The sequence below is a fragment of the Scyliorhinus canicula genome, chromosome 4 (genome assembly GCF_902713615.1).
Source record: "Scyliorhinus canicula chromosome 4, sScyCan1.1, whole genome shotgun sequence".
Lineage (NCBI taxonomy): Eukaryota > Metazoa > Chordata > Chondrichthyes > Carcharhiniformes > Scyliorhinidae > Scyliorhinus > Scyliorhinus canicula.
Window position 1 is genome coordinate 151,426,286 of NC_052149.1, and position 22,920 is coordinate 151,449,205.

Here is a 22,920-nt window from a genome sequence, read left to right on the forward strand (position 1 = left end):
TTCCAAGGAAGATGCCCACGTCATATTAAGAGGTGGTACTGGAAATACTGCATGGAAGGAGAAGAAATGATCAAAGAGGGTATATTGGAGAGACTGCCTGCAATTTTAAGTGAATAAATCTCTAGGGCCAGATGGGGTGCATCCTAGGTTGCTGAGGGAAGCAGGGTTGGAAACTGTAGAGGTACTGGCCATTATCTTCCAATCCTGCTCGAGTAATGGCAAGAGAAATGTTATGCCCTTGTTCAAAAAAGGGAAGAGGAATAAATCCAGCAACTACAGGCCAGTTTGTGTAAAGGCTTTCAGAAATGATAAATCTGGAACAAGTGTGGATTAATTAAGGAAAGTCAGCAAGGATAAGGCCAAATGAGTTAACTGACTTTGTGGAGGTAAAAGATGGTTAATGTGGTGTACATGGAATGCAAAGAGATGTTTGACAAAGTGCCATATAACAGGCTTGTCAGCCAAGTTGAATCCCATGGAATAAGAGACAATGGCAGCATGGATACAAAGTTGGTTGGATGGGTGACAGGAAACCGTAGTATCCAACAGTTGCTTTTCAGACTGGAGTAAGGTATGTAGTGGTGTTCCCCAGGGGTTTGTACCAGAACCACTGCTTTTTGTAATATACATCAACAACTTTGATACATTATATGCAGGACAGAGACTTTGGGGTATTGTGCACAAATCAATGGAGGTAGTAGAATATGTTGAGAAAGCAGTTAAAAAGACATTCAGCATCCTGAATTTTATGAATAGAGACAAATGAATACAAAAGCAAGCAAATTATGAACACTACTAGCCTGAATGTTGTTCATGTTTTGCTGCAACACTTTAGTATGTGAGGAATGGCAAATCTTTATTGAACTGAATCAACCTAACTGGAGTACTGAATCAATGGGAAGAATATAAAGGCTGAGAGAGGGTGCAGAAGCAATTTACTAAAATAGTTCCAGAAAGGGGAGACTTTTTCAACAACAATTTGTATTTATAATAGAGTCTTTAACATTGGAAAATATCCCAGAGTGATTGAAACAAAATTCCTCACCAAGCCACATAATGAGATATTAGGTCAGATGACCAAATATTTTGGACAAAGAAATACGTTTTAATGGTGTATTAAAGGAGAAGGGAGGTAGATAGATAGAGGAGCTTCGGGCAAGAATTTCCAGCGGTACAGCCCTAGTGAAATGTGGTGACAGTGACTGCCCATGACGCATGATAGCATTTGACAAGTGTGTTATCAAGGAGCCATCACAAGCCATCAAGGAGCCGATTTAAGTCACGAGAAATTAAGGGAAAAGTCTCCAATGGTAGGAGTCATATCCACCACAAACAAAGATAGTTATGGTTGTTGAAGGCCAGTCTCCTCAACCCCAAGATATCATCTCAGCGTTCCTCTGGGCAGTGCACCCTTGGCCCGACAATCTCCAGATGCTTCATCAATGTTCCCATCATCTTAAGCGGGGATGTTTACTGATGATTGCGGTGTTCGGTTCCATTTGCAATTCCTTACATAACGAAGTGTCTATGCCCACATGGAGCAAAACTTGGGACAACGTTCAGGCTAGTGTACATAATTGGCAAATTATATTTACACTAGAACTAGAGCCAGATAGTGACCATCTCCAATGAGTGAGAGTTTAATGAGTGACATTCAACAGCATTACCATCATCAAATAATTCCCTAATATCAACATCCTGCAAAGTAACCATCGACCAGAAATGTAAATAGACCAGTCGTATAAATAACATAGCTACAAAAACTGGGCAGAGGATTGAAACACTGTTTTCAGTAACAGCTCCCGACTTCTCGGAGCCTGTCCACCGTCTGCAAGGCACAAGTCAGCAGGCACATCCAGCGTCTTACCTGGACGAGTGCAGCTTTCACAGTACACGAAGTTCACACCATCCAAGAAAAAGCAGCACACCTGATTACTACCCCATTCACCACAAAACATTCACTCCCTCTACCAACGACGTAGTGCCAGCTGCGTACTGCCTACACAATGCAATGCAGCAACCAGCCAAGGCTGCTTCAACAGCATCTGCCAAATGTGCAACTTCTACACTTAGAAGGACAGGGGTAGCAGGCGCATGGAAACACTATCACTTTCAAGTTCCCTTCTAAGTCACATATGCCACCTTGACTGGGAACTATATTGCTATTCACTAGGCCAATTCACTTTAGTCAGTCTCCCAGCAGGCAGTTTAGGTTTGAATTCCTCTCTATCAGGCATCTACAAATGTTGCTGATTATACTTTCAGGAGTTTTTTCTGTTACAAAATAGCAGGTGGAGAAGATGGAGCTCCTTCTGCCTTTATGTGGTCAATAGTTTACCCAACATGCAATGAACGCAGCGGGAAATATGACCCATTTTGGTGACCAGGCCTTATTTATCTAATGTTAGTGAGTTACCAGGGGCGGGATTCTCCGGCCCCCGCTGGATGGGAGAATCGCCGGGGGTCTGCGTGAATCCCGCCCATGCCGTCCTCCCAATTCTCCCGCCCCCCCCAAAAACTGGCCCGCGTGAGTCGCGCTGCCTGCCTCAGAGAATGGCGGGGTCCGGCGCGACTCAATGGGCACCGGGGCCTCCCGAATTCTCCAGCCCGTGATGGGCCGAAGTCCCACCTGCCTGTAGCCGGTCCCGTCGGCCTAAATCAGAGTAGCTCCCTTACCGGCAGGACCTGGCAGCGCGGGCGGGTTCTGGGGTTGCTGGGGGGGGGGGGGGGGGGGGGGGGGGGGGTCGCGGGGGCATCTGGCCCCGGGAGGTTCCCCCACGGCACAGAACTTTACCCTGCTAAATGCGTTGACTATATTCAGCAGAAAAGACAAAAATAAAGCTAGCTTCAGAATGTTAAAAACTCAGTGCTATGCACCCATTTACAAGACGACATCCCAAGTTTATCATGGTACAACAGTTACAGCCCAAGGGTATACTCCCTCTGAAGCGATTCCACTCTTGACACCCACTCGTGACTTTCAGATTCAGATTGGTCGTTCCAGGAAGAGGGCGTTTATCATGTTTCAATAGAGAGAGGATACTGACAGGCAGAAAATATTAACTTGCATTGAAGTAGCACACATCCTGATGCATCAGCTATGCAGAGCAATGTTGACCAGGATTGTAGACAAGTTGAACTGTGTCATTTGTGAAGAGAACAAATTATGCTGGCAGAAAACAGAGACATGTTAAAAAAGATATTGATTGCAACTTTTCCTGATCACCTCACTTTCCCAGTTCAAAACATTAAAATACAAAGAGAATTACTCAGGAGCTACTTGATATTAGAGAAACTGCAAAGGTAAAGCTGCTTCATGCACCTAATCTCAAGAGATCACAGCCTTGAAATCAATCCAGTGCATTTTATACTATACTGACATAATTATATTGTTATTTAATTTGGTACAAATCCATTGCAGCACACCTGAAAATGTGGCCTTCAAGACGACACCTGCAACTCGGTTCATCAACCTGACTGACCAGCTCTCAAAGGTTGTGACACAAAAGAGAATACGGTCAGTGAGATTTTCCATGTACTGGGACCACCAGCAGATTTTTCCATTCCTAACCAGGAACAGACGTCAACTGTGCTATTTGTCAGGCAGCATGGTGGCACAATGGTTAGCACTGCTGCCTCTCAGCGCCAGAGACCCAGTTTAGATTCAGGCATTGGGTGACTGTCTGTGTCGTTTGCATATTCTGTGTCTGCGTAGGTTCATGGGTTTCCTCCCACAATCCAAAAATGTGCAGGTTAGGTGAATTAGCCATGCTAAATTGCTCCTTAGTGTCCAAAGTGTCAGATGGGGTTAGAGGATGGGGGAGTGGGCCTAGATAGCGGCTCTTTTGGAGGGTTGGTGCAGACTCAATGGGCTGAATGGCTTCCTTCTGCACTGTAGAGATTCTATGATGAGAGCCACAAAGGGAGAGTCAGAGAGAGAGATGGAGAGTCAGAGAGAGAGATGGAGAGTCAGAGAGAGAGATGGAGAGTCAGAGAGAGAGTCGGAGAGAGATGGAGAGTCAGGGAGAGAGCCAGAGAGAGAGAGAGTGGAGAGTGTCAGAGGGGGGAGAGTGAGAGAGTCAGAGGGGGGAGAGTGAGAGAGTCAGAGGGGGGAGAGTGAGAGAGTCAGAGGGGGGAGAGTGAGAGAGTCAGAGGGGGGAGAGTGAGAGAGTCAGGGGGGGGGGGGAGAGTGAGAAAGTCAGAGGGGGGAGAGTGAGAGAGTCAGAGGGGGGAGAGTGAGAGAGTCAGAGGGGGGGAGAGTGAGAGAGGTCAGAGGGGGGGAGAGTGAGAAAGTCAGAGGGGGAAGAGTGAGAGAGTCAGAGGGGGGGAGAGTGAGAGAGTCAGAGAGTGAGAGTGTCAGAGAGTGAGAGTGTCAGAGAGAGAGAGAGGCGGGGAAGAGAGAGAGAGAGAGGCGGGGAGAGAGAGAGAGGAGAGGCGGGGAAGAGAGAGAGAGAGGCGGGGAAAGAGAGAGAGAGAGAGGCGGGGAAGAGAGAGAGAGAGAGGCGGGGAAGAGAGAGAGAGAGAGAGGCGGGGAGAGAGAGAGGAAGAGAGAGTGCGGGGAAGAGAGAGAGAGAGAGGCGGGGGAAGAGAAAGAGTTAGAGAGAGAGAGGCGGGACGAGAGCGAGAGAGAGGCGGGGGAAGAGAGAGGAGAGAGGGCGGAGGAAGAGAGAGAGAGAGGCGGGGAAGAGAGAGAGAGGCGGGGAAGAGAGAGAGAGAGAGGCGGGGAAGAGAGAGAGAGAGGGCGGGGGGAAGAGAGAGAGAGAGGCGGGGAAGAGAGAGAGAGAGGCGGGGAAGAGAGAGAGAGAGGGCGGGGGGAAGGAGAGGAGAGAGAGAGAGAGGCGGGGAAGAGAGAGAGAGAGGCGGGGAAGAGAGAGAGAGAGGCGGGAGAGAGAGAGGAGGCGGGGAAGAGAGGAGAGAGGCGGGGAAGAGAGAGAGAGAGGCGGGGAAGGAGAGAGAGAGGGGGGAGAGAGAGAGAGGAGGCGGGGAAGAGAGAGAGAGAGGCGGGGAAGGAGAGAGAGAGGCGGGACGAGAGAGAGAGAGAGGCGGGACGAGAGAGAGAGAGAGGCGGGACGAGAGAGAGAGAGAGGCGGGGAAGAGAGAGAGAGAGGCGGGGAAGAGAGAGAGGAGGCGGGGGAAGAGAGAGAGAGAGGCGGGGAAGAGAGAGAGAGAGAGGGGGGAAGAAGAGAGAGAGAGGCGGGGAAGAGAGAGAGAGGGGGGGAAGAGAGAGAGAGAGGCGGGGAAGAGTGAGAGAGAGAGGCGGGAAGAGAGAGGAGGGGGGGAGAGGGAGAGAGAGAGGTGGGGAGAAGAGAGAGAGGCGGGGAGAAGAGAGGAGAGGGAAAGAGAGGAGAGGCGGGGAAGAGAGAGAGAGAGAGGCGGGGAAGAGTGAGAGAGAGGCGGGGAGAGTGAGAGAGAGGCGGGGAAGGAGAGAGAGGCGGGGAAGTGAGAGAGAGGCGGGGAAGAGTGAGAGAGGGGCGGGGAAGAGTGAGAGAGGGGCGGGGAAGAGTGAGAGAGAGGCGGGGAAGAGTGAGAGGCGGGGAAGAGTGAGAGAGAGGCGGGGAAGAGTGAGAGAGAGGCGGGGAAGAGTGAGAGAGAGGCGGGAAGAGTGAGAGAGAGGCGGGGAAGAGTGAGAGAGGCGGGGAAGAGTGAGAGAGGCGGGGAAGAGTGAGAGAGGCGGGGAAGAGTGAGAGAGGCGGGGGAAGAGTGAGAGAGGCGGGGAAGAGTGAGAGAGGCGGGGAAGAGTGAGAGAGGCGGGGAAGAGTGAGAGAGGCGGGGAAGAGTGAGAGAGGCGGGGAAGAGTGAGAGAGGCGGGGAAGAGTGAGAGAGGCGGGGAAGAGTGAGAGAGGCGGGAAGAGTGAGAGAGGCGGGGAAGAGTGAGAGAGGCGGGGGAAGAGTGAGAGAGGGGGAAGAGTGAGAGAGGCGGGGAAGAGTGAGAGAGGCGGGGAAGAGTGAGAGAGGCGGGGAAGAGTGAGAGAGGCGGGGAAGAGTGAGAGAGGCGGGGAAGAGTGAGAGAGGCGGGGAAGAGTGAGAGAGGCGGGGAAGAGTGAGAGAGGCGGGGAAGAGTGAGAGAGGCGGGGAAGAGTGGAGAGAGGCGGGGAAGAGTGAGAGAGGCGGGGAAAGAGTGAGAGAGGCGGGGAAGAGTGAGAGGGGGAAGAGAGAGGGGGGGAAGAGTGAGAGTGGGGGAAGAGAGAGTGGGGGAAGAGAGAGTGGGGGAAGAGAGATTGGGGAACTGAGAGGGGAATAGAGAGAGAGGGGGAAGAGAGAGGGGGGGGAAGAGAGAGGGGGGAAGAGAGAGGGGGGGGGAAGAGAGAGGGGGAGAGAGAGAGGGGGGAAGAGAGAGGGGGGCAGAGAGAGGGGGGAAAGAGAAGGGGGGGAAGAGAGAGGGGGGAAGAGAGGGGGGGAAGAGAGAGGGGGAGGAAGGGGAAGAGAGAGGGGGGAAGAGAGAGGGGGGAAGAGAGAGGGGGGAAGAGAGAGGGGGGAAGAGAGAGGGGGGAAGAGAGAGGGGGGAAGAGAGAGGGGGAAGAGAGAGGGGGAAGAGAGAGGGGGAAGAGAGAGGGGGGAAGAGAGAGGGGGGAAGAGAGAGGGGGGGGGAAGAGAGAGGGGGGAAGAGAGAGAGGGGGGAGAGAGAGAGGGGGAAGAGAGAGAGGGGGAGAGAGAGGGGGAAGAGAGAGAGGGGGGAAGAGAGAGAGGGGGGAAGAGAGAGAGGGGGGAAGAGAGAGAGGGGGAGAGAGAGAGGGGGAAGAGAGAGAGGGGGAAGAGAGAGAGGGGGGAAGAGAGAGGGGGGGGAAGAGAGAGAGGGGGGGAAGAGAGAGAGGGGGAGAGGAGAGAGAGAGGGAGAGAGGAGAGAGAGAGGGAGAGAGGAGAGAGAGAGGAGAGAGAGAGAGAGGGGGAGAAAGGGAGAGGGAAAGGGAAGAGAGGGGGGGAGAGATAGAGAAGTAAGAGAGAGGGTGGGAAAGAGATAGAGAGTGATAGAGTGTGTGTGTGTGTGTGTGTGTATGGGGTGATCCAGACCACTGGAGACTCAAGAGAACTATTTTTAATTTGTTCCTCAGATAAAAGTGCCGAAGTGCATATCAGAGGGTTCTTCAGGGAAGAATGAAAAACAATGTTATTCATTACCAGACGTGCTGCTCAAGGGCGATCGGTTAACTTTCTCTCTTTCCTTCTGGAGCCATACATAGGCCACAATGAAAGTAATAGACGTGCAACTTCAAGGGATTCACCGTTGCATTCATCCAACTCCCTTCTTCCACCCCCCCCCCCCCCCCCCCCCTTCCCCCTACTGGCATAACTAAAATCAGCAACTTTCAGGAAGTGGCCAGAGCCAGTTGAGAGTACAAGAACACCCGAGTTCCAGTTACCCACCACACTCACGCACTCTGCAATACATGCAATCATGAACATTTGTGTATTTGAAAGGAGGGTTGAATTCTGCTCAATGGAGAATCACCAGGTTTCAAAGCATTCACAGGGTTAAAGGGGAGGGCGTCATCTTTCTAATCACTCCAGAAAAACAAGAAAACCAAAGTCTAGCCGACAGAAACAGGTACCACAGTCAAGCATGCCACACCAAGAATCAGGCCAGCTTCCAAAACTAGTTTGTATATTTTTGGAATAATTAGCACGAGTAATTTTGTCATTACAGCCATTACTGCAGAATGAATCAGAAGTTTAAGAACACTGAACCTTAACCACATCAATTATGAAGGAATCTGGTTTCTCCCAAGCTAAATAATACCAAGGCCCTTATCAGAGCTTAGTTACTAAACCAGGTTCTGTGCAAAGCAGTTGAAGCAAATCACCTCCCACTCACTCCCATGATGGGGAAAAGCAGATTACCCACCTTGTGGAGTCTTCGTTCTTTGGATTGGTATCCTTGAAACATTAGCTATCCTTCACATACCATGACTGTTTCTGGCCATCTCCCAAGCCCCAACAGGTTTACCTTCTGATTTGCTGAGGGATTATGCGATGCTTGTTCAAATCAGGTACAGACTGAAATAAACTGTTCCAGTCAGGACAGATACAATAATAATGTGAGCTCTTTTTAAGCAGATGACTGTGCTCCTAAAGTTTTACTTTTAAGGTGCCCAAATGAAACATTAATGCATTTCCAGCTTCTTTTCCCTCTGCACCATCTTTTTGTTGTTTTGAAAGGAACTCATCTTTGCAAGTAAACTCTATGCATCAGCTCCCAAGCACCTTTCAGTTTTGTATAATTCATCTCTCCCCACTTTACCTTAGAAATTCAGCATTAAGCATCAGCTTCAATTTGAAGCTTTGCACCCGAGACACAAATTTGATTTTAGAATGTTCATAGAATCCCTGCGGTGCGGGAAGAGGCCATTCGGCCCATTGAGTCTGCCCAACCCTCTGGATGAGAACTCCAATCAGGCCCACTCCCTCGCCCTGCCCCCATAACGTCACCTAACCTCAGGGACGCTAAGGGGCAATTTAGCACAGCCAATCCACCTCACCTGCACATCTTTGGACTGTGGGAAGAAACCAGAGCACCTGGAGGAAACCCAGGCAGACACAGGGAGAATGAGCAAACTTCACACAGACACCCAAGGCCAGAACTGAATTGGAGTTCTTGGCACTGTGAGGCAGCAGTGCTAACCACTGTGCCAATCTGATTTTCTATCAAGAATTGGAATTTTAAAAATCAACTAAGAAAAAAATATTGCTTTTAGCTTAGCTTCCGAAACAAAACTTATTTCTACCCACACACGCAGGTACAATAACGCATTAGAAATCAATATTTTTTTTTAAAATCAGTTGGGGGAAGAGGGGCAGGGGGACGAAGAGGGTGCAGTTTGAGAAGGAATGGCAAAGTTAAACAAAATTAGGTCAGGATCAGCATCCAGGAATGCAATATATTTTAAACAAGCTATATTCAAAGTTGTTTATACAATGGAACACAGCACATAACTCATCATGTGTGACCAGTAAGGCAGGTGGCATTGTGCTCTCAACATCTACACTTTCTTCTCACGAATAGAGTTTTGAATACACCATCATGAGGCACTATGATCACATGGAGTTGACTAAACACAGCCTCTTGTACGACAAAATGGTTCAGAATGAGCTCCGATTCAGAAGACCCGAGTCAGTGTAGTTTGTGGATAACCCGGTGAAGCTGATCGCTTTCACACGAATGTTGAAGGGCTGTGGTTTCAGCTCAGTTGACTCCAAGCTGCTGGCTTTTCGCACTGCAATTCTGGTACCTTAGATAATGTACAAGCCAACATTTATGATAATGGAAAAAAAAAAGTGACGAGTAGAACAAGTTCTCTTCTAATTAAGGGAAGTGGGTGCATGAAGCAGAGCGGCATTGGCTTCCTGTTTGTAACTTTTAAATATATTTGGCATTATCAGAGAAGGGTGGGTGGAAATAGCATGCAAAGAACCACTTATAAAATTAGGTTAAAAAGAGGTTACAGAAATATATTTCAAGAATTAATAATGCAGCTAAATGAGAAAACTCAACACAATCTTTAAATAAATGTACAACAACATCGATGACGGAGTACACAGTTCCTTTCAATAAGAACGCAATGGTTCTTCCTGCCACTGCTACTCGCCATTGGTAGTTCTTGCCACTACTTACCTCCTGTTGGGGGAGCACAAAGCCTCGATCACAGCACGATGATCAGACATGCAGCTATGAGTTGCCCACATACAGGCTGGGAGACAGGAGGTATTTCCATCTCCAAGTAGCATGCCTTGCACGGGGCCAAATCAGCAGATTTTCCAGGGACAAGTAATTTTCTCAAATTAGTGAACAAAGTTGGCCTGATCCCGGGATTCTTCACCGCACTGAAGTGCAGGGTGCTCCTAAGTTTGCAAGTAGGTTGCCTCTTTAATATGTATCCCCATCTGCACAATTCAAATTTGTAGTGTTTAATAATGAGGGAGATCTTGTGGCGCAGTGGGTACACTGCCTTTAAGCGTCCCTGCCTTTAAGCCAGAAGCTCCAGGTTCGGGCTCCACCCAAGGGTTCGATGGCCAAGGCTGTAACATGGCCGAACATGTCGCATGTCAACCTACTAATCCTTCCAACACACACCAGTGGCAGTGGGTAACGTGGGAGGTTCCTGGGCAGTGACGTGATGGAAAGAAAATTGGAGCTGCTATCATCATTATCCATGGCTCAAGGTGGTGCTGGGTAATGTATATGCCCCGAATTGGGATGATGCTGGCTTCGTGAGGCGCTTGTTGGGCCGCATTCCAGACCTGGAGGCAGGGGGCCTGATCATGGGGGGAGACTTTAACACAGTGCTGGATCCCCCACTGGACTGGTCCAGTTCAAGGACGGGTAGGAGACCGGCGGCGGCCAAAGTGCTGAGGGGGTTTATGGACCAGATGGGAGGGGTGGATCCCTGGAGGTTTGGGAGGCGACTGAGCGCGGGAGGTATTCCTTTTTTCTCCCATGTCCATAGGGTCTATTCCTGAATAGATTTTTTCGTCTTGAGCAGGGGATTGATCCCGAAGGTGCAGGATGCCGAGTATTCGGCCATAGCAATTTCAGACCATGCTCCGCACTGGGTTGATCTGGAGATGGGGGAAGGCGCGGGACCAGCGCCCGCTCTGGCGCCTGGTGTGGGGTTGCTGGCTGATGAGGAGGTGTGTAGGAGGGTCGGGGAAGTATGAGGGGTATCTTGAGACCAACGACACGGGGGAGGTCCGGGTGGGGATGGTCTGGGAGGCCTCTGAAAGCAGTGATCCGTGGGGAGCTGATCTCCATCCGGGCCCATAGGGAAAGGAGGGAGAGGGAGAGACTGGTGGGGGAGCTCCTGGATGTGGACAGGAGATACGCGGAGGCACCGGAGGAGGGGTTGCTGGGGGAACGGCGTAGTTTGCAGGCCAAATTTGACTTGTTGACCACCAGAAAGGCGGAGACACAGTGGAGGAGGGCGCAGTATATGAATATGGGGAGAAGGCGAGCAGGATGTTGGCGCATCAGCTCCGCAGGCGAATTGAGGCTAGGAAAATTGGTGGTGTGACGGATAGGGGCGGGAATGTAGTGCAGAAGGGGACAGAAGTAAACGGGGTCTTTAGGGACTTCTACGAGGAACTGTACCGGTCGGAACCTCCGATGGGGAGAGGGGGGATGGAGAGCTTCATGAACAGGCTATGTTTCCCAAGGGTTCAAGAGGAGCTGGTAGAGGGGCTGGGGGCGCCGATAGAGTTGGAGGAGCTAGTCAGGGGGATTGAACAAATGCAGTCAGGTAAGGCGCCGGGGCCGGACGGGTTCCCGGTGGAATTTTATAAAAAGTATGCGGATCTGGTGGGCCCCCTGTTGGTGCGAGCCTTCAATGAGGCATGGGGGGGGGGGGGGGGGGGGGGGGGGGGCTTTGCCCCCGACAAAGTCGCGGGCACTGATCTCTCTGATCCTGAAGCGGGATAGGACCCCTGCAGTGTGGATCATACAGGCCTATCTCGCTCCTCAATGTTGACGCTAAGTTGGTGGCGAAGATCCTGGCCACCAGGATAGAGGACTGTGTGCCAGGGGTGATACACGAGGATCAGACAGGATTGTCAAGGGACGGCAGCTCAACACGAATGTGCGGAGACTGCTAATGTTATGATGCCGGCAGTGGAGGGGGAGGTGGAGATAGTGGTGGCGCTGGATGCGGAGAAAGCGTTTGATAGAGTTGAGTGGGGGTACCTGTGGGAGGTGCTGGAGCGGTTCGGATTCGGGGAGGGATTCATCAAATGGGTGAGGCTGCTGTACACGGCTCCGATGGCAAGTGTAGTTACCAATGGAAGGAGATCGGAGTACTTTAGGCTCTACCGTGGGACCAGGCAGGGGTGCCCCCGTCCCCGTTGCTCTTTGCACTGGCGATTGAACCTTTGGCTATGGCGTTGAGAGAGTCAGGGAGATGGAGAGGTCTGGTGCGGGGTGGGGAGGAACATCGGGTATCGCTGTATGCGGACGACCTGCTGTTGTATGTGGCGGATCCAGAAGGGGGAATGCCGGGGGTGATGGAGCGGTTAGCGGAATTTGGGGACTTCTCGGGCTACAAGTTAAATTTAGGCAAGAGAGAGGTATTTGTAGTACACCCGGGTGACCAGGAGGAGGGAATTGGGAGACTCCCATTTAAGAGGGCAGTGAAGAGTTTCAGATACCTGGGGGTGCAGGTGGCCAGGAGTGGGGGACTCTCCATAAGCTTAATTTTACCAGGCTGGTGGTACAGATGGAGGAGGAATTTAAAAGGTGGGACATGGTGCCGCTATCGTTGGCGGGTAGAGTGCAGTCCGTCAAAATGACGGTTTCTCCCGAGGTTCTTGTTCCTTTTTCAGTGTTTGCCCATCTTTATCCCTAGGGCCTTTTTTTAGAAGGGTGACTAGCAGCATCATGAGCTTTGTTTGGGTGCATGGGACCCCCGAGGGTGAAGAGGGGTCTTCTTGGATCGGGGTAGAGATGGGGGGGGGGGCTGGTGTTACCAATATCTCGGGGTATTATTGGGTGGCCAATGTTGTCGATGGTGCGCAAGTGGGTAATGGAGGGGGAGGGGGCAGCATGGAAACGGATCGGAGCTGGGCGTCCTGTGGAGATACAAGCCTGGGGGCCCTGGTAACGGCGCCGTGGCCGCTCCCTCCTACGAGGTATACCACTGAGTCCGGTGGTGGCGGCTACCCTCAAGATTTGGGGGCAGTGGAGGCGACATAGGGGAGAAGTGGGGGGCTCGATGGAGGCTCCGTTAAGGGGGAACCATAGGTTCGTCCCGGGGAACATTGATGGGGGATTTCAGGGTTGGCACAGAGCAGGCATCAGACAGCTGAGGGACCTGTTTATTGATGGGAGGTTTGCGAGCCTGGGGGAGTTGGAGGAGAAATTTGGGCTCCCCCCGGGAAACACGTTCAGGTATCTGCAGGTAAAGGCATTTGCTAGACGGCAGGTGGAGGGATTCCCTTCGCTTCCCGCGAGGGGGGTGAGTGACAGTGCGCTTTCGGGGGTCTGGGTCGGAGAGGGGAAGATATCTGATATCTACAAGGTTATGCAGGAGGCGGAGGAGGCGTCAGTAGAGGAGCTGAAAGCTAAGTGGGAGGGGGAACTGGGGGAACAGATCGAAGACGGGACATGGGCTGATGTCCTGGAGAGGGTTAATTCTTCCTCCTCGTGTGCGTGGCTTAGCCTCATCCAATTCCAGGCGCTGCACCGGGCCCACATGACTGGGACGAGGATGAGTAGTTCTTTGGGGGTGAAGACAGGTGTTGTCAGGTGCTCGGGGAGTCCAGCGAATCATGGCCATATGTTCTGGGCATGCCCGGCACTGGAGGAGTTCTGGAAGGGGGTGGCGAGGACGGTGTCGAGGGTGGTGGGATCCAGGGTCAAGCCAGGATGGGGACTCGTGATTTTTGGGGTTGGGGTGGAGCCGGGAGTGCAGGAGGCGAAAGAGGCAGGTGTGCTGGCCTTTGCGTCCCTAGTAGCCCGGCAAAGGATCTTGCTACAGTGGAAGGATGCGAGGCCCCCAAGCGTGGAGACCTGGATTCAATGACATGGCGGGTTTCATTAGCTAGAGAAGGTCAAATTCGCCCTGAGAGGGTCGGTTACAAGGGTTCTTTAGGCGGTGGCAACCTTTCCTCGACTTTCTGGCTCAACGATAGGGTACTGGGACAGTAGCAGCAGGCAACCCGGGGGGGGAGGGGATGGACGACTATGTTTGTTTATTTAATTTAAATTTATTTTTAAGTTCTTTGTTGTTCATGGGGTTGGGGGGTGGTGGGGGGATGTGATACATGCGTTGATATGGTCTGGGGGGGTGTTACAGTTATTATGGGTTATTTTGTTGCATTTCATTGTTTGTCGTTATGTTTTATATTTCCTGTAAAAAATTCCAATAAAAATTATTTAAAAAAAAAAAATCATTATCCATGGCTCCAGACTACAACATAGAAGACTCTGAATGGCAAGACTCCGAATGAATGACAACACTCTAACCAATTAATAATCATAAATTGTTTGTGTGATTGTCATCCATCAACCCTCTGCTCAATAACATAGAGGCTACTGGTCAAGCAATGCCCCTTAATTTTTTCAATTCTTTAATACCCTCACCCCCTCCCTATCTCGGAATCTCCTCCAGCCTTACAATCTTCGGCAATACCAGCACTCCTTCAATTGTCATCAATTCTAACTTGATCTTAATGCCAAGACCCTAAGCTCTGGAATTCCCTCCCTAACCTCTTTAAGCCGCTCATTAAAACCTATCTCTTGTCCAAACTTCTGGTTATAAAAAGGAAAGGATGGCATTAAATACCACTTTTCAGAATCACTGGACATCTGTGTTTTTAACCAATGAAGTACTTTTGACGTGCGATCACCATTGCAATGCAGGAAATGCAGCTGATAATCATCATGTTCCCACAAACAGCGATGATAATGACCATTGAGGGGGCAACTGGCCTACTCGTGCTAATTCTTAATCAGATCATCTGTTTTTTGTGGTTTTGATTGAAGGATAAATATCGGCCTGGACTATGGGAATATTTTCCCTGCTGTTCATCAAAGTAGTGCCATGGGCTCTTCTACATTCACTGTCGCAAGCAGACCGGGGCCTTGGTTCAAAGTCTTGTTTGAAAGGCATTCATCTCAGCACGTACAGCACTCGCTCAATATTTCACTGGAGTGTCAGCCTGATTTTTGTGCTCGAGCCTAGAATGGGACAGGAACCCAGGCCTTCAGAGTGCTACCAATTGTATCAACAGCTGACAAATCATCTGTTCTAATATTTCCTTACTTGGCTTGATACATTTTGTTTAATGATGCTCCTATGAACTGCATTGGGATGCAAGTGTGAGATCGTTGAGATCAGTCATGAACTGCATTTCAAAAGAAATCATCAGGAGGGATGCGAGTGTGGTGAATGTAGAAGCACTAGTAATTCACAGTATACTGTGTTGCATTATGCCATGCCATTAACCCCGTGGGCTCCATCTATTGGCCACTGTGTGGCTTCACCCACAGGGGGAGATGTGGAGCATGTACGGGCTCCGCCCATGGCTCCGCCCCTTTTAGGAAGTATAAGAGCAGCTGACCTGCGGGACCGCCTTCAGTCATGTGCCAGTCGCATGGCAGGCAAAGTTGTAAGACGATTAAAAACCACTGTTTACTTCGACTCGGTCTCTGAGGGAATTGATGGTCGCATCAGTTGGCATCAATAGCAAGGCCTGTATTAACTGCCGATCCCTAGTGGTCTTTGAGGAGACGGTGGCGAACTCTTTTCTGGAAGTCCTGCAGTCTGTGTGATGAAGACATATCCATAACACAGCTGTGAACTAGCACGTTTCACGATTTTGACCCTAACGACGAAGAAACCGGGGACAAATGCCCACGGTGGCACAGTGGTTAGCACTGCTGCCTTACAGTGTCAGGGACCCGGGTTCAATTTCTGGCCTCAAGTGACTGTGTGGGTTTGCACTTTCTCGCAGTGTCTGCATGGATTTCCTCAGAGTCCGTCCCACAGTCCAAAGATGTGCAGGTTAAGTGGGGTTGAGGGTGGGTGGGGAGAGCGAGTCTGGGTAGGGTGACCAGATGGTCGATGCAGACCTGATGGCTGAATGGTATCCTTCTGCACTGTAGGGATTCTCGGAAGTCAGATTTTAAAAAAGAATTACGCTATCCAATTTTCTTTTTCCCAATTCTCACCTAACCTGCACATCTTTGGGTTGTGGGGGTGAGGACCCACGCAGACAAGGGGAAATGTGCAAACGCCACACAGACAGTGTCCCAGGGCCGAGATTGAACCTGGGTCCTCAGCGCTATGAGGCAGCAGTGCTAATCAACGCGGTACCGTGCTGCCCTCGAATTGATGATGATTTAGGGAACTAAGGAGGTGATGGTCATCCCTTGGACCAGCTGTTCATGTCTTTCCCTCGATTATGTTTTTTTTTAAATAAAGTGAATTGCAAGTTCCAACAGCTCTTCTATATAAATTGCCTGAGCTTTCTGGAAAGTACAGAACAGTACAAGCTAAATTAAACCAGGAGCTACTGCTGGGACCCAGGGGCAACTTGCAATGCAAATAAAACGTCCCATGGCAACATTTGATATCAACTCATGAAAAGTAATAGTCCAAGTCAGTACACGTTGAGTATTGTCACGAGAGAGTATCTTTAAGAATTGGTTGTTATAAATGGGTGTGTATATAAGTATCTGTTGTGAGAGTACCTTTAAGAAATGGGTGTTTATTACTGCAGTATGTCAGAGAGTGGGTGGAGCTGGGCTGTGTCAGCTTTTTACTTTTGTTTTAGGCTGTTTTCTGCGCAGTGTGTTTTAGCTTTGTTTTCAGAGCTGGATAGCTGCAGCCAGAAGGTATATTAGAGTCTCTCTCCGTAATCTAAAGACTAATCGATCCCGGTGATTTAAAACTAATAACAGTAGTGACTTTAACCTGAAGTGCTTCTGGTAAAAGGTGTTTTAAGTCTTATGGATGTTAAAAGGAAAGCTTAACGGATTACTTAGTGTTGTATTCTTTGGGGGTTGTATTTGAATTAATGGTTGCCAAGATGTTCACTGCATGTTTTAAAAAGTTTAACTTGAGTTCATAGAATAAACATAGTTTTGCTTTAAAAAATACTTCTCCATTTCTGCTGGACCACACCTGTAGAGTGGGCCGTGAGATCCCCATACCACAATCTATTAAAATTCAGGTGAACTCCATGAGACACTTTGGGGTTCTCTACTCTGACCCATAACAGTTTGGTGTAACAGTTCAAAGCTTTTATTTAGCACTAATCCATTAAGTAGCTCAACTACAATAAGGCTGTGGACAGGATTGGTGGAGGAAGAGGCACAAGTGTTAGCAGTTAGGAGTCAGGCAGCATGATCTTGACTTTTGACAATTGATCCATGCCAAGTAAACCTGGATTTGGGCAAGTCAGAACAAAGACTAAGATGATTTCACCAATCCTGGCATCACTATCAGGATCATAAAACCAAACAGATCAGGTAGTACAGGATATTAACCAGAACACCACAGCATCCTCGTTTTCCTAGCCATGCACCACACAAGTTATATTTGAGGACTTGTTTGTTCTTCGGAGAGAAAATCAATTGTAATTGCAATGATAACTAACACAGGTCCTAGAGAGCTTTTGCAGAAGCTTCGTGGCTTAATTTTGTGACTTAACGGTGTCAGTGTTTAAAAAAAAACATGTCAACGCTTTGTTATGCATTAGTTGTAAAGGATTTTGTTTCCTCTTAAAAACAAGTGTCAAATTGCAATTAGAGATTTATAATGCCAATCTGTGGTAATCTCCAATTATATAAATGTAGTCATTGGTGTACTTAAACATGTTGCTAGAATTGGGTTGAAGGAATGGAGCTTCTCCGTTGCAAAGATGAATGGAGGAATCTATTGTATTGGCCCAAGGTAATCTTTATATAATATATTCTCCAGCAAACAAAACCACATGAGCATCACGTTACAGCAGTGACTGAAAGTGTAGATTCAGCTGAAGTAAACTGCTCACAATCGACACAGAAATCTCAGACTGCAATATTTTAAAATTATTGGGCTCAATTCCAAATGCGTTTCATGTCCTTAAAACAATTTGACTTGGGCATTGTCAAAGTGCGACAAGTTCACTATCTAAGCAGTGGATTTTGAGATTTGTCAATGTTGCAGATCATCAGCAGCGAGTCCAGCAGCCATCCAGGAGGCACTCCTCGGAGTACATTCCCCATCCCAACATCACGCTTCCAGCCAGTAGCCACTGCCTCCCCTCTCTGAGCTAATTTCATATTCACCTCTAAATTAAAACCGATGATACACATGGTCTTGAGCTAGTGTACAGAAGCAGCCTTTTCAGATGGAACTTTATCAAAAGCTTTCTGATAATCACAGCTTCCCAGCATCCACTTGGCACTTCCTGCACACAATGGAAAGAAGACAGAATAGAGACGGCACAAGTCTGTACAATACGTGAACGAATGAAGAGATGGAAAGGGCTAGAAATGAAAACACAATGAAAAGGCAGAGAGAGTATGGCTACTCCAGGCTGTAAACTATCATGCCTGTGAGTAACATCATGGAAGATCAACTTGTTGATTTTCAAACTCTACAAGGACTTTAGGCAGGGTAGTGTGATTCAGCTCATTCCCAGCTTTCCTATTACACAGCTAAAAATTAACACCAGCCCTTGGTCAAAATTAATAATGGAGATAGGAGATGCACTGTTGAATCCATTTTACTTTCCTTCTCCTTTACTTTCCCAATTTAGATGCACAGGAAGCATTATTTGAAGGCAGTTTACAAATTGTATAATGTTTAATGTTGTCTGTTTGATGACATAGAATGTCAAAACTATAATGTTTAAAAACTCTAGAATCCAAGATGATTAGAAGTTATCATGGGGCCTGACGGCACTGAAGTTTGGTTTTGACTTTTGCATTACATTTATATCAGGGAGAGGCACACTCAAAACAGACTCAGAGAAGATTAGCAGAACCTTTGAGGCCATCTACTGGGGACTGTACACCTCAGAGACCCCCACCAGGGGACTCGGGGATGAAACAGTTCCTCGATGGACTGGACATGCCAGTCGTGGGGGACGACAAGAAATGGGGCCTGGAAGCACTACTAGAACTGGAAGAGATCATAGAGAGTATTAGCTCCATGCAGGCAGGGAGGCGCCGGGACAAAGAATTTGTGACAGCACTGGCCCCGCTCCTGCAGAAGTTCACAGACTCGCTGGCTAGGGGCACACTGCCACCCACGCTAGCACAAGCCTCAATCTCACCAATATCTAAGAAAGACAAAGACCCCAACAGATTACGGTTCATACAGACCCCATCTCACTACTAAATGTAGACGCCAAAATATGGGCCAAGGATCCCAGCCAAAAGGCTGGAGAACTGCATACGAGAGGTGGTTCGCGGAGGATCAAACAGGCTGTATCAAAGGTAGACAGCGAACTCGAACATCAGTGCCTGTTGACGCGATCATGTCCCCATCCGGGCAGAGGACACCCGAGGTTATTGTCTCCCTGGATGCAGAAAATTCCTCACCAGGGTCGAGTGGAAAGTACCTGTATTGGAGCGGTTCGGGCTCGGAACAGGATTCACGTCCTGGGTGAAGCTCCTGGGTAACGTTCCTATGGCAAGCGTTTGGACTAATACCACCATCTCCCTGTACATACAACATACAGTGCAGAAGGAGGCCATTTGGCCCATCGAGTCTGCACCAACCCACTTAAGCCCTCACTTCCACCCTATCCCCTGTAACCCCATAACCCCTCCTAACCTTTTTGGACACTAAGGGCAATTTAGCATGGCCAATCCACCTAACCTGCATGTCTTTGGACTGTGGGAGGAAATGGAGCTCCCGGAGGAAACCCACACTGACACGGGAGAACGTGCAGACTCCACACAGTGACCCAGCGGGGAATCGAACCTGGGACCCTGGCACTGTGACGCCACAGTGCTATTCACTGTGCTGCCAGTACTTCCAGCTGCACAGGGGCACCAGGCAGGGATGCCCGCTGTCCCTGCTGTTGTTCGTCCTCGCGATTCAACCACTAGTGATCGCTTTCAGAACAGCAAAGAACTGGAGGGGGATCCAAAGGGGAGGCAGTGGGCAGAGTCTTGCTCCAAAGTAGGATCCAAAGAACGTCTTACAGAAACAAAGTCCAGGAGGGGGCTAGCCCTCCCAAGTCTACAGTACTACCTCTGGCCAGCGACAGTAGAAAGAGTGATGGGATGGATAAAGAAGCCAGAAGCAGAGTGGGTGCGCACGGAGGAGGCCTCCTACAGGGCCCTTCACCACAGCGGCACTCCCATCCGCACCCAAAAACACCCCAGCAGTCCAGTGGTGGTAGCCACCCTCCAGACCTGGAACCAACTACGGCCATAATTCGGCCCAACTGAAATGTTCGACAAAGCCCCCACCTGCAACAACCATAGATTCACGCCAGCACTCACGGACGCCACCTTAAAAGGTGGAGACAGGATTTTGGGGGGGGGGGGGGGGCACTGACAGTCAGGGACCCATACACCGATGGCAGGGTCGCAACACTGGACGAACTGACAGAGAGATTCCAAATAGCTACGGGTAATGAGCTTGGATACCTGCAGCTTAAAAATTCCGACAGGAGACAAGGACGTACCCGTGACCACCGCGACGGACGCTACTAGAAGAACGCAGACTTTCTAGGCAAAGGGAACTGTAGTGGCATGTACAAACGACTGATTGAGACGGCCGACACTGTACTGGACGCGATGAGGAAGAAAAACTAGAGGAAGATTTGGGGTTCGAATCGGGTGGGGACTCTTGGGGCGAAGCACTACATAGGGTAACACCACCTCATGTGCGCAAGACTCAGCCTAACGCAACTAAAGTGGTACATAGAGCCCACTTAACAAGAACCCGAATGAGTAGGTTCTTCCCAGAGGTGGAGGACAGATGTGAACTGTACCAAGGAGGCCCGGCCAACCAATCCAAAACGTTCTGGTCTTGCCCCAGACTTGCTGGGCACTGGACAGCCTTCTCCGAGGCAATGTCCAAAGTGGCGGGGATGAGGATGGAGCCCTGCCCAAAGGTGGCGGAGTTCGGGTACCAGACTAGCCAGATCTCTTCATGGGGATGAGGATGGCCGCCCTTGCCATTGCCTCCCTAATCACCCGCTGTAGAATCCTGTTCAGCTGGCACCACCGAAAGCTGCAGACTGGCTGTCCGACCTATTGTAATTTCTCCAAATGGAGAAAATCAAATTGGTCATCCGAGGGTCGGAAGATGGCTTGATGAAAATATAGGAGCCACCCACCTGACTGTTCCAAGTCCTGTTTGCAGCCAACAAACAAATAAATAAGGAAGTAGCCAGGAGCTGGAAAGTAGCTAAGACATGATATAAGAGAGGGGACTGAGGGTCGGGGGTGAAAGCGAGAGGAAGTAGCCAAACCAGCAGGATAAAAAGCAAAGAAGCAAGAAGGGTGTGGGGAGAAGAGAAGGGGGAAGGGAAAGGGGTGGAGGGAGGGAGGAGAAGAGAACATTAGAGCGGAGCCAGAAGAGGGAAACACAATCTTGGGGGGGGGGGGGAAGCGCAGGAGAAGACAACGACCACAACAAGCACAGCAAGGTGAAAGAAAGAATGGGAGAAGGAACGACCAATGGCCGATGCTGAGGCAAATGCACAAAAATTTAAAAACGACCAAGAGAGGCAAATGGCATCAGAGGCACCACTCGGGTCCCTTCCACCCTGTTTTGTTTTTGTAAAGATAAAAAGAAAGGGAGGGGGGCAAAAGAGAGAAAGACCCCCTTTCCTGCTTTGTGTTCTTTTACCTCCTTTGTTTTTTGTGTTTATATTTGTAAGTATATCATGTATAAAACTCGTATATCATGTATAAAACTCAATGAAAATATCAGGATAGGAGAAAGTTTTCATTTTTTAAATAAAAGCAAATTACTGCGGATGCTGGAATCTGAAACCAAAGAGAAAATGGTGGAAAATCTCAGCAAGTCTGGCAGCATCTGTAGGGAGAGGAAAGAGCCAACGTTTCGAGTCCGATGACTCTTTCTCAAAGCCCTTGTCAGCTTTGACAAAGAGTCATCGGACTCGAAACGTTAGCTCTTTTCTCTCCCTACAGATGCTGCCAGACTTGCTGAGATTTTCCAGCATTTTCTCTTTCGTTTCTTTTTTAAATTTCTCTAATCCAGGTCTGAACCCAGATCCTTAACATAGTAGAATGTACTCATATATGTGTGTTGGTTTCTATGAATTAACAGATCAATTGGTTCCTACTCACTAGCACATACCTGGTTCATTTTGAAGAAGTCCAAGGTAGGCCTTGTCCATCGGACATCCTCATCATGCCTCCGTTTTATACCACACTTGCGTTCGTTTAAGTCGCAGGGCTGGGAATGACTCCGCAACAGGCCCTGCTGCCGTCGGTTCATCTCTGGAGTGGAGGAGGGTGTGCTTTTAGCAGAAAGCAGACATCTTGCTGCCTCCTGAATGTGCACAGGAGAGAGTGAGAAGCGCCTTTGAGGAATGAACGTGCACTGCTCAGGCAAAATGCACTGCACGCCCAAAAAAGTTCTCTCGCCGATATCTGTGGAATGGTTGTTTGGCGACAGCATCCACGGCAATGGGGATTCGGGAGACGTTGTGAGACTGGAAAATGTGAAACTGCTGGTGTTCGAGTATTGGCCGGAGTTGGGAAGTTGCTGGAGGCCAAGGGTGGTGGGACGCTGGGTCGAGTTACCAAGCTGTGCACCTGCATTGCCACCACTGTTGCAGCGCCGTTTGACAGGAGTCCAGACCTTGGAGCCTACAGGCTTCCAGAGAGACCTGCAGCGTGACAAATCTTCTGGCACAGAGAGTGATCGACAGTGTCTCTTAGTCGGTGGATCTGGCAGTGAGGTAAAACTGTCAGAGAACTTCAAGTCACTTAAATTCCCGACCGACGTGCTAGTCATGTGACCCATCCATCTACTTGCTGCCTGACCTGTCCACAAGGATTTGTTCTGGCTGGAGGAGTTGATGTTACTTAGATTGTAACTTGCGAGTGAAGGGAACCCCATATTCACTGGTAATTCAGCATTTGAAGTGTCAAAAACATTCCACTTCCTTTCCTCTGCAAAGGGGCAACGAAAAAGACATTCAGTAACACAAATATAGCATTAAAGCATCAACAAAGCATTTCAGCAGAGAAAATAGGCACAGCATCAATAAAAGATAACCACGTCCAAACATATTACAATCAAACATCCATACTGCTGGGCAAAGATCACTGGACAGCAATTGGGAGCAGAAGCCCAAGCTAATTTTCCTTTTCCCAACACGGTGACCAACCATTGCATCTCAACTATTGTCCCATAAACTCACCACTTGGACTAGGAAGAGAACCTGGAGCCACCCTGTTTGACTTACCGTGTAGAACCTAGATAAGAATGGCTGAGGGGACATTTTAAACCT

General features: G+C 49.4%; 1 protein-coding gene across 5 annotated transcripts in view; it reads right to left on the reverse strand.

Annotated features, from left to right (window-relative positions):
• Positions 1–22,920, reverse strand: part of fam53c (family with sequence similarity 53 member C) — a 145,176-nt gene that overhangs the window by 36,630 nt on the left and 85,626 nt on the right. For 4 of the 5 annotated variants that reach the window (XM_038795348.1, XM_038795351.1, XM_038795352.1 and 1 more), the window contains one exon: positions 21,759–22,579. In XM_038795348.1, the coding sequence (XP_038651276.1) occupies positions 21,759–22,579 (821 nt within the window). Of the gene's footprint in view, positions 1–17,439; positions 17,878–21,758; positions 22,580–22,920 lie in introns of those variants that run through there. The other variant, XM_038795349.1, reaches the window with a different exon arrangement.